Source organism: Lepus europaeus, chromosome 4 (genome assembly GCF_033115175.1).
Source record: "Lepus europaeus isolate LE1 chromosome 4, mLepTim1.pri, whole genome shotgun sequence".
In the NCBI taxonomy this organism is placed as follows: domain Eukaryota; kingdom Metazoa; phylum Chordata; class Mammalia; order Lagomorpha; family Leporidae; genus Lepus; species Lepus europaeus.
In genome coordinates this window covers 129,758,919-129,773,540 of record NC_084830.1, presented here as the reverse complement: position 1 = coordinate 129,773,540, position 14,622 = coordinate 129,758,919, and the positions used below count along the sequence as shown (strand labels likewise).

The 14,622-nt window shown below is 46.4% G+C and overlaps 1 protein-coding gene and 1 non-coding gene across 2 annotated transcripts; one reads left to right on the top strand and one right to left on the bottom strand.

The window, feature by feature from the left end:
* Window positions 1–2,773: 2,773 nt before the first annotated feature.
* LOC133758927 (U6 spliceosomal RNA) lies at window positions 2,774–2,879 on the top strand. Its single transcript, XR_009865833.1, has one exon. It is a non-coding gene; the product is annotated as a U6 spliceosomal RNA (small nuclear RNA).
* Window positions 2,880–4,313: 1,434 nt separating this feature from the next.
* RBM22 (RNA binding motif protein 22) lies at window positions 4,314–13,537 on the bottom strand. Its single transcript, XM_062188835.1, has 11 exons — window positions 13,378–13,537; window positions 12,914–12,967; window positions 11,939–11,968; window positions 11,201–11,333; window positions 10,319–10,419; window positions 10,063–10,235; window positions 8,938–9,138; window positions 7,383–7,547; window positions 6,549–6,637; window positions 6,237–6,368; window positions 4,314–5,428 (listed from the first exon to the last, which is right to left on the bottom strand). The coding sequence occupies exons 1-11, from the start codon at window positions 13,429–13,431 to the stop codon at window positions 5,298–5,300; spliced, it is 1,263 nt and encodes a 420-aa protein (XP_062044819.1). The 5' UTR covers window positions 13,432–13,537; the 3' UTR covers window positions 4,314–5,297.
* Between the last annotated feature and the right edge of the window lie 1,085 nt (window positions 13,538–14,622).

Sequence of the window (14,622 nt, the reverse complement as noted above, 5' to 3'; positions counted from 1 at the left end):
GGAAATGAAAAAGACCAAGAACAGCACAGTGTTAAGAAACCCACCATTAGACATAGCAGCAATGAATGAATTATAGGGGCATGCAACAACATGGGTGCACCTCGGCCAGCTGGTGATAAGCAGAGGCAGGCAAATGAACACACCCACGGGACCTGGCACAGGGAGTGTTTATAATCAAAGTCAGAATGGTGGTAACTTTGGGAGAAGGGAAGGGCTTGTGACTGTGAAGGGACACATACAATTCTTCTGGGGTAATTAGAGAACTTGTATTTCTAGACCTGGGTGACTGTTATAGAGATGTCCACTTTAAAATATTCAAGTTAGATAAATGTGAGCGTGATGCCATTTCCTGCATATGTGTTATAGCTTACCAAAATACTCATTTTTAAACAGTTAATGAACAGGCTAATATCAGTTAGGCACTCCCAGAGAGAGAATTAGTAAGTTAAAAGTGCCCATGAAGCATTATAGAGAGGTAAAAAGATGGAAGACCTAGCTTCAAAGTCACAGAGAATAAAATGCAAATATCTCACTGCAAATAGCAACACTTGATAGCAACAGTAGAAAAATACATTTAAGGAGAGTGAAATTAATAGATTTTCAGATAAGTAAGTATTAAGAGAGCTTTCCATTAATTCCTGAAAGAACTACAAAAGAACATGTTAGAAAGAACCCAGAAGTACAAAATCTAAGAAGCCATGGTGAGCAGAACAATTGATAAAAATGTGAGTAAGTGGGGCCAGCCACTGTGGCATAGAAGGTTAAGCCTCCGCCTGTGGCACCAGCATCCCATATGGACACAGGTTCGAGTCCCTACTGCTCCACTTCCCATCCAGCTCCCTGCTAATGCACTTGGGAAAGCAGCAATAGATGGCCCAAGTGCTCAGGCCAGCATCTATGTGGCAGACCCAGAGGAAGCTCCTGGATCCTCGCTTTGACCTGGCCCAGCCCCTGCCGTTGCACCCATTTGGGGGAGTGAACCAGCAGATGGAAGCGCGCGCGCGCTCTCTCTCTCTCTCGCTCTCTCTCTCTTTCCCCTTCTCTCTGTATCTCTGCCTTTCAAATAAATAATAAATATTTTAAGAAAATATGAGTAAGCCCCAATAAATTTAGTCATTACAATGGAATGCAGGAAGGATGAAAAAGAAATAAAGGCACAAAAAATAAAGTGCTATGTTTTAACAATATATGTAAAAGGACAAGACTTACCAGTTTAGATGAAGACTCACAGATTAGAAACTTCTTTTAGCTCTGAGCTATTTATAAGCAGAATTCCTAAAAATATGAGGAATTAAATGAAAAAAGTTATACCAGTTAAGTGCTATCCAAAAGAAATGTGCTCCAGCCACATTAACATCAGACCAAGTAGACTACGGCAAAAAGCCTTGCTGTGATAAAGAGGGTCCTCACAGGAGGGTAAATCTGGAAGCGTGGAAGAACACATTTCAGTGACTGATAGATTATCAAACCAATTACACAGAAGTTCTGAACAAAAAGTAGTAATTAGAGAACACATGACCTCAGTTTCAACTACATATAACACTCTTGAAAGCTGAATGTAAAAATTAAAAAATTCTGTGTGCCAAAGATCATTATCAAGAGAGTAAAAAGGCAATCCATGGAGTAGGACATTATAACTCAGACAGGAAATATCTATGAATATGTCAGCTATAAATAAGTGATTTAATAAATAAACCATAAATGAAAGAGAAGGGATAGATTTTCCTTCTCTGTAACAAAGGCTTCCAAATATGCGCAAATACTAACTCCTTTAAGAAGTAGAACTTAATTCTCCACTTGTTGGTTACAGACTGAACTGGCCAACTTGCTTCCAAATAGAACATAAAAAATGCAAAATAGTGACTTTATAAAGAACAGGTCTAGGGGACACCATGCCAACTGATTAACCAAGCTTTGTCATCAGTAATACTTACATTTCTGTGATGTGGCAAGGACCCTTTCCCTGCATTAGAAACGTTTTTAAAACTTAAAACAGTTAATTTATTCCAAAATAAATAAAGCAAAAAAAAAAAAAAACCAAAAAACAAAAAAAAAAACCAAAAACAGGTTCAGAGGGAGGGATTCATAGGTGAGTTATAGCAGACATTTAAGAAAAAAAAAAATCAGTATTACACAAACTCATTCATAATATACAGTAAGAGGTAATATTTCTAAACGCACTTTTTAAGGTCAGAAGAAACCTGTTACAGGTATTCCAGAGGGGCTGGCGTGGTGGCACGGTGGGTTAAGCCACCACTTGTAATGCCCACATCATGCTCACAGATTGGAACTCCATCTTGTTAGGAGGTCCATCCTTTCCAGACTGATTTACAAATTCGACACAATTCCAATTTCAGTAATATTTTCATGGAAGCCACCAGGCAAGCTTTAAAATTTGCATGGAAATATAAAGATGCATTAAAAAAAAATCTTTTTCAACCAACAATCAACAATCCGTGAGACAATAAATGCCCAATGTGGAAGTCGTCACACTGGTGGCATTTGGTTATGGCGGCTCAGGCAGACTAAAGCAGACTCTGGCACACTGGACAAGTTGGACTTCATGACAATGGAACCCCCTGTTCATCAAAAGATACCACAAAGGAGTGCACAGGCAAGCCACACGCTGGGAGAAAATACTTGTAAATTTCTGACAAAAGACTAGTATCTAAGCTATACTGAAAAGAAAACTTCTATAACTAGTTAATAAAAAGATCCTCCCCAAAATATGGCCAAAATATTTGGACAGATTCTTCATAAAAAAAGATATATAGTGCTTGCTTTGGCAGCACATATGCTAAAATTGGAACGCTACAGAGAAACTAGCATGGCCCCTGTGCAAGGATGACACACAAATCTGTGAAGTGCTCCATATTTTACTTAAAAAAATGACAGATAAATGGCCAACAAGTCCTTGAAAAGATGTGCAACTTACTTCTAACAATAGAAATGCAGAATAAAACAATACTACTGAGCACCCCCGGAATAACACCAAAGTTAGTGATTCTGTGGCAAAACTGGAACTCTCATACATTGTGGTAGGAATGTAAAGTGGAACCACTGGTTTGGGAAAAGGTCTGAAGGTTTCTTTTAAAAAGAAACACATTCCTGCCCTATACACCATCACCTTTCAAGAGAAATGAAAACCTCTGTTCACAAAGACACAGACCATGGCACAGCAGGGTAGGCTGCCGTCTTGGGATGCTCTCGTCTCACATCAGAGTGCCTGGGTGCAAGTCTCCACTCTGCCCGCATTCCAGCTCTCTGCTAATGCACACTCCTGAGAAGCAGCAGGTGACAGCTCAAGTACTTGGGTCCCTGCCACGCCTGCTGGAGACTCACATGGAGTTCCTGGCTCCTGACTTTGGCCTGCCCCAACCCGGCTGTTGTGGGCATTTGCAGAATGAACCAGCAGAGAGATCTCTATTACTGTGCATTTCAAATAAAAACATAAATAAAACTTTTAAAAAAGTGATCGCATCATATAGTCATGTTTTTCAAAGGGTGGTCCTCACCCATCAGCATTGAAGACACCCAGGAACACAGTTAAGACACACTGAAACCTAAGAGCTGGTCTATATTGCCACCTGGTCTACATCCCTGCTCCATACCAGGGCTTCAGCTGCCACCTCAATTTTTAAAAAAAAAATTATTTACTTATTTAAGATTTACTTATTTTGAAAGTCAGAATTCCAGAGAGAGAGGGAGAGCTATTCCATCTGTTTGTTCACTTCCCAGATGGCTGCAATGGCCAGTGCTGGGCCAGGCTGAAGCCAGGAGTCATGAGCGGGTGCAGCCACCCAAACACTTGCAGCATCATCCACTGCTTTTTCCAGCTAGGACTCAAAGTGGTGCCCAAATGGGATGCCACTGTCGCAGGTGATGGCTTTACTTGCTACACCACAACTCCAACTCCCAAATCTTGATCTCTTAAGCTCCATTTCCCTTTGAGCTGGGAATTTTCCACCGACCTATTTCACAGTAACTTTAAACTCACCAGATTCCATATTAGAATCACATTTCCCCGCCCCTGCCTCCCAATCTCGTTCTCCAGCATCCTGCATTCCAGAAGACATCCTTTCATCCAGCTGACCAGGCCAGAGATGGGGTGTGGCACGCTGCTGTCCCCCTAGACGCCTCCTCTTCCAGCTCATTTCAGGTCACAAAGGCGCACTGACTTGAACTCCAAAACATGTGTCACACTGCATTCATATATAATTTGTTTCTCTCACTGACCTCAACTTCAGCTACCAAAGGATAAAGGAAACAGCAATACAGAAATAAGCCACAACAGTATTTGGAAAATTGACCCGTTTTAATTATTTAAAAACAAACAAAAAAACACAAAATAACATCAACTTTCCCTTACCATCTACAGTTCAGTTATATCCAAATATTCTAAGACCAGACAGACAGTCCCCTACCCATAGGAGAGGATCACAAGACGACGCTGAAGACACACGCAGGCCCATGCTGAAGGGCAGAGTTCCAGCTGCAGGTCACAAGTCTTCCATTCAAACACACTCCGGGGCTTCTCATCGCAGTGAGAGTGTTTTACAGGAAGTTCTTTCAGAGAATTCTGTCCCAGACACCAGGTTTCTTCAGTAACACACAGCTCCTTGCAATCTGTTTCCATCTCATTGACAGGAGTAAAAAGTAATTTTTGCTTTTATCTTTTCTCGGTGGTGTAGAGAAGTCAAACTATCCATCAGATTCCTTTAGCAATGGATCAAGTTTGGAAAGGGCAGGATGAAGAGCTCTGTGCTGTGCTGGGTGCTGGCTGCTCCTGGACTTTCTGAGGGTGTGACTTCAGGAGAGTTCAGTCACACTCACGCCACGACAGTGATTAGTGCTGGTCATCTTTGCTTTTAGACGATGAAAAGAAAAATATCCAATGGACATAAAAATGGTCAAAGTTTCTTTACCGCAGGTCAATGCCCTCCCTCCCCCAAAAGATACAAAACAAACATGTTATTAGGATAGTAACTCTGTGGAACATTCCAATTCACCCATGTGCCTGTCCCCTGTACAGGTTAGGCGAACAGACATTAGGTTGTATTAGTAATGTTAAGCAGTAACCAGATGTGGTAATGGCAGTTTATTCAATATTTCAAGTCCACTGATCCTCTGAATACGTGTAGGAAAGCATGGCTGCCACTCTCCAACTGCCCACATCTGAACACATTCAGCTACCATGGAAACTACAAAGGAAGGAAAAATAGATTTATTCCAAGATTCATTTACTGGGATTTTTAGGTGCCCTTTCTTCCACGTAGCCCCAGAGTGGTGAGAATGTGCTAGGGGCTGCTGTGTTTTCCAGCATGAGCCCCCATCCTCTGCGGGTCCTGAGAAGGGTAGTGGATTGGTCCTGGGGCCCTCATGAAAGGAGGGGGTGGTCCCATTGGGTGGAACATGTGTGGCCCAAAACCTGCAGATGGGAAAGAACACAGCTGTTAAGCCTACCGTTCCCGTGACAATGTTTCAAACCACTCAGTCCTTCCAAGATCACAACGGCTTACGTTAGGACGTCACCTGAACCTCCGCAGTGTCTCACATGTGCAAATCCTATCGGGCGGGGTCCAGTCAGAATTTCAGGAAGATAGGCGAGACTGTCACCCTCAACCTCACGCATGCAGCAGACTCGAGGGTGTCCAGAAATCAGGCTGTCTCCACAGAGCGCAGGCTGCTTGCCCCGGGGGCACTGGCTGCCGGCACTCTCCTCACCCTGTCCCGGACACTCCCTAGGGCACGGCTATACATAATGAGCTGCTCCTCCAACTCTCTGCTGCTGGCTACCAATAAGATCAACAGCCTGGGCCAAAATGTAACTTAATTGCATGACGAGCACTCTGTTATTCTTGAAGGCTTTTTTTGTAACAGGACTTTCTCAATGTAGGAAGTGGTCATTGATTTACATTCTGGCAGCAGCCCCTTGTCTTGCTGTGACAGGCAATAAACACTTTGTGAAGTGCGGCTGCCCACAGTCCACTCTCTAAGCACCAGTGCTTGCTCCAGGGCACTGGTCAGGGTTTAGTTTAGAAGAGGGAACAACTGATGCAGACCACTGTTGCAGCCCAGTGAGTCCTACCCAGATCATCAGTATTCCGGAATCCAAAATATCAGGTTTTCTCACTGACTTCTACAGGGCAAACTCAAAAGATTAGCCAAGATGGTGAGGTGTGAGACAGGACACACCCAGGGATTTCTCTGGGCGAAGCAAGGAAGATGGAGGTTACCTGGGGGTGGGGGTGGAGCGATGCCAGGGGGTGGTGGCAGCGCAATGTTCACCACAGCCGGGGGACCACTTGGGGGCAGGTTGAAGTAATTGGCAGAGGCTTCTTCTTCTGCCGCAGGAGGAGGAGGAAGAGCTGGAGGAGAGAAAATTGCCCACTTCAGAAGACAATTCTGCAACACTGATTGTACCACCTTTAAATCCTTCCGGGTCACAGTGGGAGAAGGGAGCTACCCAGGAGCCAGGCCCGAGTCTCCTCGAACAGTGACCTCAGGGCAGACTGAGCTCCTGACGTAAGCAGGAAGCCTGCACTCACCCCCTGGCAGTCCCGGAACAGGCTCCAGCTTGATCCCAGAGTCTGTGGTTCCATCCTTCTCCTTCTCTTTTCCTCTGGCTGCTTGGGATCTGACACACACGAGCACACAGGACATCAGCAGTTCGTCCCACTGTGTTTTATACCTGCTTCTTAGGCCTCTCAAGTGGAATTCCTTCACTTTTTGTGTCCTCTTTGACACTCTTCCCATAAATGCCACAGTGCAGAGTGGGTCAGAGCAAAGGTTTTGAGACCAGAAAGACCTCCATTCAAAACTTGCTAGAACTAAGCGCTAGCAGAGGCAACATAAGTGTTTAACAGAATGCTTAGCAGGTAGGAAACTCTCCATACAAGGAGCAGCTGCTGCTGGCCTTCTCCTCCCTGGTTCCAAGCTGGAGACTTGAAATTAAAATTTGGGTCATTTTTCCTGTGTCTGTCTTATGCAATCATCACTTTCAAACTTAAAATAGCTATTCTGTTTTATCATCTCCACTAGACAGTGAGCCTCTAAGGGCAAAAATCTAGGTCTAATTCACAAAAATACAACTTTCTTGCCTTGGCATGATACTTGGCCACAGAAACATAAACCTTCAAAGGAGCAGATCATTACACCAACACCCTGATGCAGTTTCAAAGCAGTATTCTCCCAGCATCCCTAAGAATCAGCTCTCTCTCTCTCTCACACACACACACACACACACAGAATGAACTTTTAAAGATCTTATTAAAGAGCCTGTTGAATTAAGCCTGTTTGTCAAAGGTGTACTAGTCTCCAGATAATGAAACAGTTTCTTGAAAATTGCAATAAAGATATCTGAAAACTGAATTAACTCTTACCTTCCCCACTTCACATTGAGTCTGCGGCCATTGACAATCAGTTTGTTGAAGGACTTCTCGGCAGCCACTTCTGCAGCCTGCCTTGTGGCAAACTGGATAAAAGCACACTGCTGTCTCTGCACAACAGTGATCGTCCGGATCTCTCCAAACTGGTAGAAATGATTTCTGTGGGGACACAGCAGAGAAAACCAGGAGTCAACCACACAAGACCTTCCCAGGAGCCTGAAATGGAGCATCAACTCTTTCACTGACTTATCAGTAGGCAGGTGGGCCCCATGATTATCTGCTTGCATCACCCCTGTATCCAGCCTTACTGTGGGTGCTACTGACTGAGGAATGGAATGAGAAATGGTAACAGCATTCTCAGACAAGTCAGAGTTTCTCCCATGGAGGAAAAGGGGCTCCAACAGATCCCATCAGACCCCAAGCCCTGAACTCTAGATAAAGGGTTGGCAAATTACAGCTGTCATAGTCCATGAGCCAAGAATGCTAAACAACAACAAACAAACTGTAATGGCTGCAAGAAAAACAAAGAAGAGAGAAATGTGGCAGAGACTACACTGCCCACAAAGCCCAAAGCAGTTACTCTCTAGGCCTTTTACAGAGAAGAGTGCTGAGCGTGGGGCCTATTGAGCTTACTTTGGAAGGGTTCGATGGAAACAGGCTACCAAGAGCAGATGATAAACCTACGGGAGGTTCTTCTCCACTTTCTCTCTTTGGAAGAGGTCACTTCCATTACCATCTGCCTAAATGTCTCACAAAGCCAAGCACAATACAAGCCAAAATAAAACAAATTCATCAAATACTAGCTTCTCTCAAAAGCCAACAATTTAAACCATAAGGGATTTATAATCACAAAGCTCTCCCTCCCCTACATAACTAACACTGTCTGCATCTGTGCCACCCTTCAAAATTCTCATCACCAACTGGGTCAAACAGAATTCTTCACAATTACTTTCTTTCTTTCTTTCTTCTTTTTTTTTTTTTATTTTATTTTTGACAGGCAGAGTGGACAGTGAGAGAGAGACAGAGAATAAGGTCTTCCTTTTGCCGTTGGCTCACCCTCCAATGGCCGCCGTGGCAGGCGCGCTGCAGCCGGCGCACCACACTGATCCGAAAGCAGGAGCCAGGTACTTATCCTGATCTCCCATGGGGTGCAGGGCCCAAGGACTTGGGCCATCCTCCACTGCACTCTCGGGCCACAGCAGAGAGCTGGCTTGGAAGAGGGGCAACCGGGATAGAATCCGGCGCCCCGACTGGGACTAGAACCCGGTGTGCCGGCGCTGCTAGGCAGAGGATTAGCCTGTTGAGCCACGGCACCGGTCCACAATTAATTTCATATGCAAGGATGGAGAAGCACTCTTGAGGAACACTACTACTCTGGCCTCCTAAAAGGCAATTTTATAGAACTTGGAGTCGGTATGATACTAACGACAGAGTAGCTGAACAACAACACACTGTGTGCAGCCTTCTCACGCTTGCCTGTATCCTTGCAAATAAATTATCCCAGGGCAGTTAGAAGCAAAAAGGAGTTCTTAAAATTATACACACACACCTTAGATCTGTCTCAGTAATGGTATCACCCAGACCCCCAACATAGAGTGTGGTGATGGTCTTGTCCTCTGGTGGGTCCAGACGGGGCATGGTTGAAGCCCGTTTTAGAAGCTTATCCGCAACAGGATCATTGATTCCATAATACCGGTCTTTAATATTCTGATCAGCAAGGGGATCATCTGGATCTGTAGGCTTCTCGTGTCTATGATTCAAGAAAAAAAACGAGTGTCATGGTGAAAAACAAAAACAAAAAAGTTGGCATTATCCAACAGTAGCTACACATTAAAGTCATAAATGCACACCCTGATACACTTTTTGAACTGGAAATGATGGTCACAGCAAAAAAGCAACAACCCAAACAGAGCTGCAAGGGACTGGCGGTTAGGGACAGACTCCCTCGTCTCCTGGCAGCCATTTTTAAATGGTCATTTGGGGTGTGAGATTTTCCTTATATATCAATTATCTTTTGGGAGATGGGGGTTTACCAACTCCAAGTTAACTCCTAATCCAGGTGCTCGGCTGTTTTGGCTCAAACATACCCATGCATCCTTTGCAAGTCTAGTCTTGCTCACTCATAAGGCAAATCTTTGATTTAATCAAGCTCCTCTAAATTTAGCAATTTTAAGACATGAGTTCTATCATATTAGTTGTGTGAGCTTTACACTTTATTTATTTTCTTTTCTTTTTTTTTTTTTCCCCCCTTTTTGACAGGTAGAGTGGATAGTGAGAAAGAGAGACAGAGAGAAAGGTCTTCCTTTTTGCCGTTAGTTCACCCTCCAATGGCCACTGCGGCCGGCACATCGCGCTGATCCAAAGCCAGGAGCCAGGTGCATCTCCTGGTCTCCCATGCGGGTGCAGGGCCCAAGCACTTGGGCCATCCTCCACTGCCTTCCCGGGCCATAGCAGAGAGCTGGCTTGGAAGAGGGGCAACCGGGACAGAATCAGGCGCCCCAACCGGGACTAGAACCTGGTGTGCCGGCGCTGCAAGGCGGAGGATTAGCCTGTTAAGCCACGGCGCTGGCTGAGCTTTACGCTTTAAAGCATGTATAATCTGAAACTAGGATCTCCCACTTTTCAGATGATCAATCTTCTGTAAACAAATACTGAAAAGCAGCCCAAGTCTTGCCTGTATGGACATTCCTCGCCTCTTTTACACTCTCCTTTCACCCAGAAGGAACAAATGTGGGGGCGATTCCGTTTGTAGTAGGGTGTGGTCCGGGCTAGTTTGAGCAGCATGTCACTGGTGGAGGTGGCCTTCCCCAGCATGCCGACTGGCCGTGTTCCATCAGAGTTGGAAATCTATAAAGACACACATATAGACTGAGGCAATTCACTAGGATTTTTATCAAATATACAACTACAGTGAGAAAGTGGCAGCATACTTCTCTCTCCATATTCTGTGTGTAGTACTCTTTGTTGACGTCAGATTTTGGCATGTCATCTTTAAAGGACAGTCCTGCGTCACGAACCTGGATGGGCAGGCCTGGTACAAAAGAAAAGAGGAATTAGATCCATCAGGTACATTAAAACACACACACACACACACACAGAAAACACAACACAACACCATCCTTCCCTTCTCCACCCTCCTAGTTCCACACATTTGAGTTTTATTCAAACCCTCAGCACAGAATCTTAAGGAATCATCTAATATCCCAAGTCATCATGAAATTTGATGAAGTGAATGTTTTACAAAATCTTTTAGATGAACACACTTTGGTTTTAGTCACATTTCACATTTGACCTCTAAATGAACGGTGTATCTAGCTTTTATTACAGCATAATTTGTTTAAAATAAAGACCGGCACAGTGACCCTCTGAGCTTAACACACAGAAACGCAGCCATTTTCCAGTCATTCTGAAACAGCAGCAGGGTAGCATGCTAGTTCTAACACCAGCACTGAGATCAACGTCTAAAGCACGCTTGGCTTACGCACGTCTGGTCGGGACTTCGGGAAACAAAGCTGCATTAAGAAAGCAGCCCCAGGCACAGGATCAACGCCTTGAGCCTCAGCTTGGCTACAGAGGTGGAAGTACAGGCCCGTTCTGGTTAATTCCCCGTTTTCCCTTACAGTTCCTACTGTTGTCAGGAGCACTCGAGAATGGCCCGATTATAGCTCTCTTGTTGGGAAAAGCGGACCATGGACCACATTCCAAGGTGGCACAGAACCAGAGACAGGGTGAGAAGCAGGAGACCAAAAGTCCTGCTTGTTTAGGACCCCTGACCGCACTGAGAGCCACACGACTGGACAGGGCAGACCTACCATACTCGAGATCTAAGAGGCAGGTCTGACAGACATTCTTCAATTTACTGCAGGTCTGGCATACTTCAGTCTTCTTGAAACGCATGCGGACCCCAGGGCACCAGCGGAACACAGTGAATGGCCTGGCACAGATCTGGAGCACAAAGCAAGTGACAATATCAAGTCCAGGCTCAGATAATCAACTCATAAATTCATGGGGGATTCAGGAAAGGACCCCGAAATCTAGGGTTTAGAAGATGCTGTACCGGTCATTTAAACTAAATGAGATCTAGTATTTCAATCTATATTTACAGCACCCCTTCCTAGTCATTGAAAAAAAAAAAAAAAAAAAAAAAAAAACTCGCATAGTACAGGAATGAAATATCCAGAAAGTCAAAGTCCCTCCACCACAGAGGTACTATTAATAATCCAAGCCTTAAACTTTTCGGGGGGAGGAATAGGAGCATCATGCAATCCTTTCTAACTTCCTCCTTCACTAAGACACTCACGTATATGGTTATCCAACATCTGGTATACAAAACAGACCACTCAATGCCCACCCATGAACACCAGGTTAGAGTGCTCATTTTTTTACCTTCCAGACCAAACTGTTACTAGTCAGTGAAGACCTAAGTGATCTAAGAAAGCCCTGAAGCACTCACTTTTACTGGAGGCCCTCAAAGCTTAATAAATGAGGGCTAGTTTGGGACAGAAAAGGAAACTATAATGAAATCATTACTCTTTAACAAACATACTTACTTTGCATTCCTTTCCATACTTTTCTTTGGTCTGAAATAGAAAAAAATACAGCTAGAATTATACAGAAAAGGAACCAGGTATCTATTCTTTCCATAAATACATCCGAAAAAAGTATTAGAAATCGCTGGCATCTTAAAAAAAAGGGGGGGGGGGAACCAATCTTTGTAAGGAAACAGGATGCTTGGGGATATAGTCAAACGGTTACTATGTATCACCCTCAAGAGTCTTCGGATCTGTTACCAGGTAAGTGCGTGTGTTTCCATAGCTGTAACTCTTGGGTTCACTTTGCTCTCAAGTTTGCTTCCAAGAACTAAAGTTCCTATCGGCTTCCACAGACCCCACATCAGGGTGGAAGCGGCCACAAACAGCTACTTTACGAAGTTTAGCCAGAAGGTAACTGCCATAGCCTCACCTGGCACACCGTAACCATTCCATTCCCATGAGCTATTCCAACATCACAACAGTATGGACAGCTAAGTATCTCCGAGATCCATCACAGTACTCCAGCCCTAACCTAACCACGGTTAACTGCCGCCAGCTCGCTTCTCACTCATAAGGCTAGAGGGTACCTCCCACTGGAGAGACTACCAGGTCAGGGGACAGGCCACAGGCTCCGAACGAGGAGTCAGAAAAACCTTGTTTCTAGTCCTGGTCCCCCGCACTTGCTGAGGTTCCTGGGGGCAGCCCCACCCCTACTCGCTATATGAAAACACAAACTCTGCCAGCTCCTGCTCCCAGACCCCCTCCCAGGGTCCGTGCCCCGCGGATACCCGCTGCTGTTAGGACCGTCAAGGAGCAGGATCACGGCTGGATTCCCAAGCGAGCGCACAGGCACAGCAGTCCTTTGCAAACGTCCAGCGCTGTGGGATGCTAACGGAGCTCCGTCTCCTCCGCCGAAACACCCCCAGCCGCTGAGCAAGGACCACAGCGCCGCCACAAGAACAACCCAGCCCCCCGCCACACGCCATCGCTCACCATTCGGATATACGGATTTTCTCCAAGACACGTCTGGCACAGAATGGGGAAGTCCTGGCGAGAACGGGAGATCTGGTTGAGGACCCGGTTCCGAGGCCCCGGCCCCACCTCAGCCACGGCCGTGGGGGAGGGGACGGGCGGGGATCGCCAGGTCAGGAACCCGAGGGCGGCCAGCACGGGCCCGGCCGCGGGAGGGGGCGCTGTCTGCACTTCCGGCGGGCGGCGAGAGGGCAGATAACCAGCGGGGCAATGTTGGACGAGCCACGGATGGACATGGGGCCGGTCCCTGGACCCTGTCCTCCCTCCAAGCCGGCAAGAGGGCCGCCCTCCAGCCTCCTGCACCGGCCGAGCTAGGCCGCGGCGCTGGCTCCCGCCCGGAATTCCCTGGGCCGCACCGCAGCCCCGCGTCCAGCCCGGCCCGCATGGGGCGCGGCTTCTCCGCCCTCCGCCCTCCGCACACTCACCGCATCCTCCCAGTTCTGCCTGTTGTAGGTGTTCGAACCCAGCGAGGTCGCCATCTTGAGCGCGTCCCAGAGGCAGCGGTAGCTTCCGAGTTGGGAGACAGGACCGCCACAATCCCGTCAGGCTTGGAGGCTGGCGCCGGCCCTGATGACGTCTTATTTACGCGTCTGGTGCCGCCCAGGGATCGTGGCCTTTACGTCATGACGTCGCCCGCTCTTGCGCTGTCTTGGCTTAGCAGTTGGGGGCGCGGTGTGCGGCTCTGTGGGGCTGCGTCTGAGTACGTGAGAATTTCGGAGGAGGAGCCAAAAGGACAGTTAATTTAAAAACTGGGCCGAAGAATAAAGGGACAAGTAATGAGTGAGGGGCTGGGTTTCAAACAGCGTGAGTAGCACGGAGCACTCACTACGGCAAACGCCGAACGCCAGGCGTTTCATTTAACTCTCACCGAAATTTCTTGGGCGATTTGCCGGGTTTAGCAAACAAAAACACAACTCTAGTGAGGTTGCATTTCAGATAAACACCGAATCACATGTGTCCAAGGCATACTTAAAGCGACTCGTCGTTTATCTGAAATTCGCATTTAGCCGCGTGTCCTGTATTTCATCTGTATCCGTATGCCCTAGGCAAGGATGCTGACCTCTCTTTATAGAAAAGGACACGAAGGTTTTGAGAGATTAGTCACCGGCTCCTGCTTGCGGAGGTAAAAAATGGTGCAGGCACAATGCCCGTGTTAGCCCTGCTTTTCCAGATTCTGAAGTGAAAAGGATCTTAGGGTCAGGTCAGCACTGCAGTTACTTCGTTCATACTTTCAACCGGCCTTTTTATTAAAGACTTATTTATTCATTTGAAAGCAGAGTTACAGAGAGACAGGGAGAGATGGAGAAATTCTTCCACCTACTGGTTCACTCCCCAAATGGCTGCAACGGATGGAGCTGAGCTGATCCAAAGCCAGGAGCCGGGAGCTTCTTCTGAGTCTCCTTCAAGGGTGTAGGGGCCCAAGCATCTTCTGCTGCTTTCCCAGGGCATTAGCAGGAAGCTGGACTAGAAGTGGAGCAGTCAAGACTCAAACCTTTGAGACATTGTTCCCAAAGACAGTTTCAGACTGGTCCAGCCTCCCAAAGTAGCTCCCCCCCAGAACTCTTCCTTCTCCTGTGGGAGTTTGTTCCTGCTCCCCTCCCTAAAACCAGCCCCACCTCTTAGCACTCTGTCTCGCTCTCTTACCTGTTCAAGGATGTCACATCAGTGAT

Excerpts from the sequence above, each read along its gene's own strand:
- RBM22 (XM_062188835.1), bottom strand. The coding sequence starts at position 13,431 with ATGGCGACCTCGCTGGGTTCGAACACCTACAACAGGCAGAACTGGGAG. Across the intron at positions 11,334-11,938 it reads AGTATGGAAAGGAATGCAAA|ATCTGTGCCAGGCCATTCAC; the intron begins GTAAGTATGTTT and ends TTTGTGCTCCAG. Across the intron at positions 10,236-10,318 it reads CACAGAATATGGAGAGAGAA|ATTTCCAACTCTGATGGAAC; the intron begins GTATGCTGCCAC and ends GTGTCTTTATAG.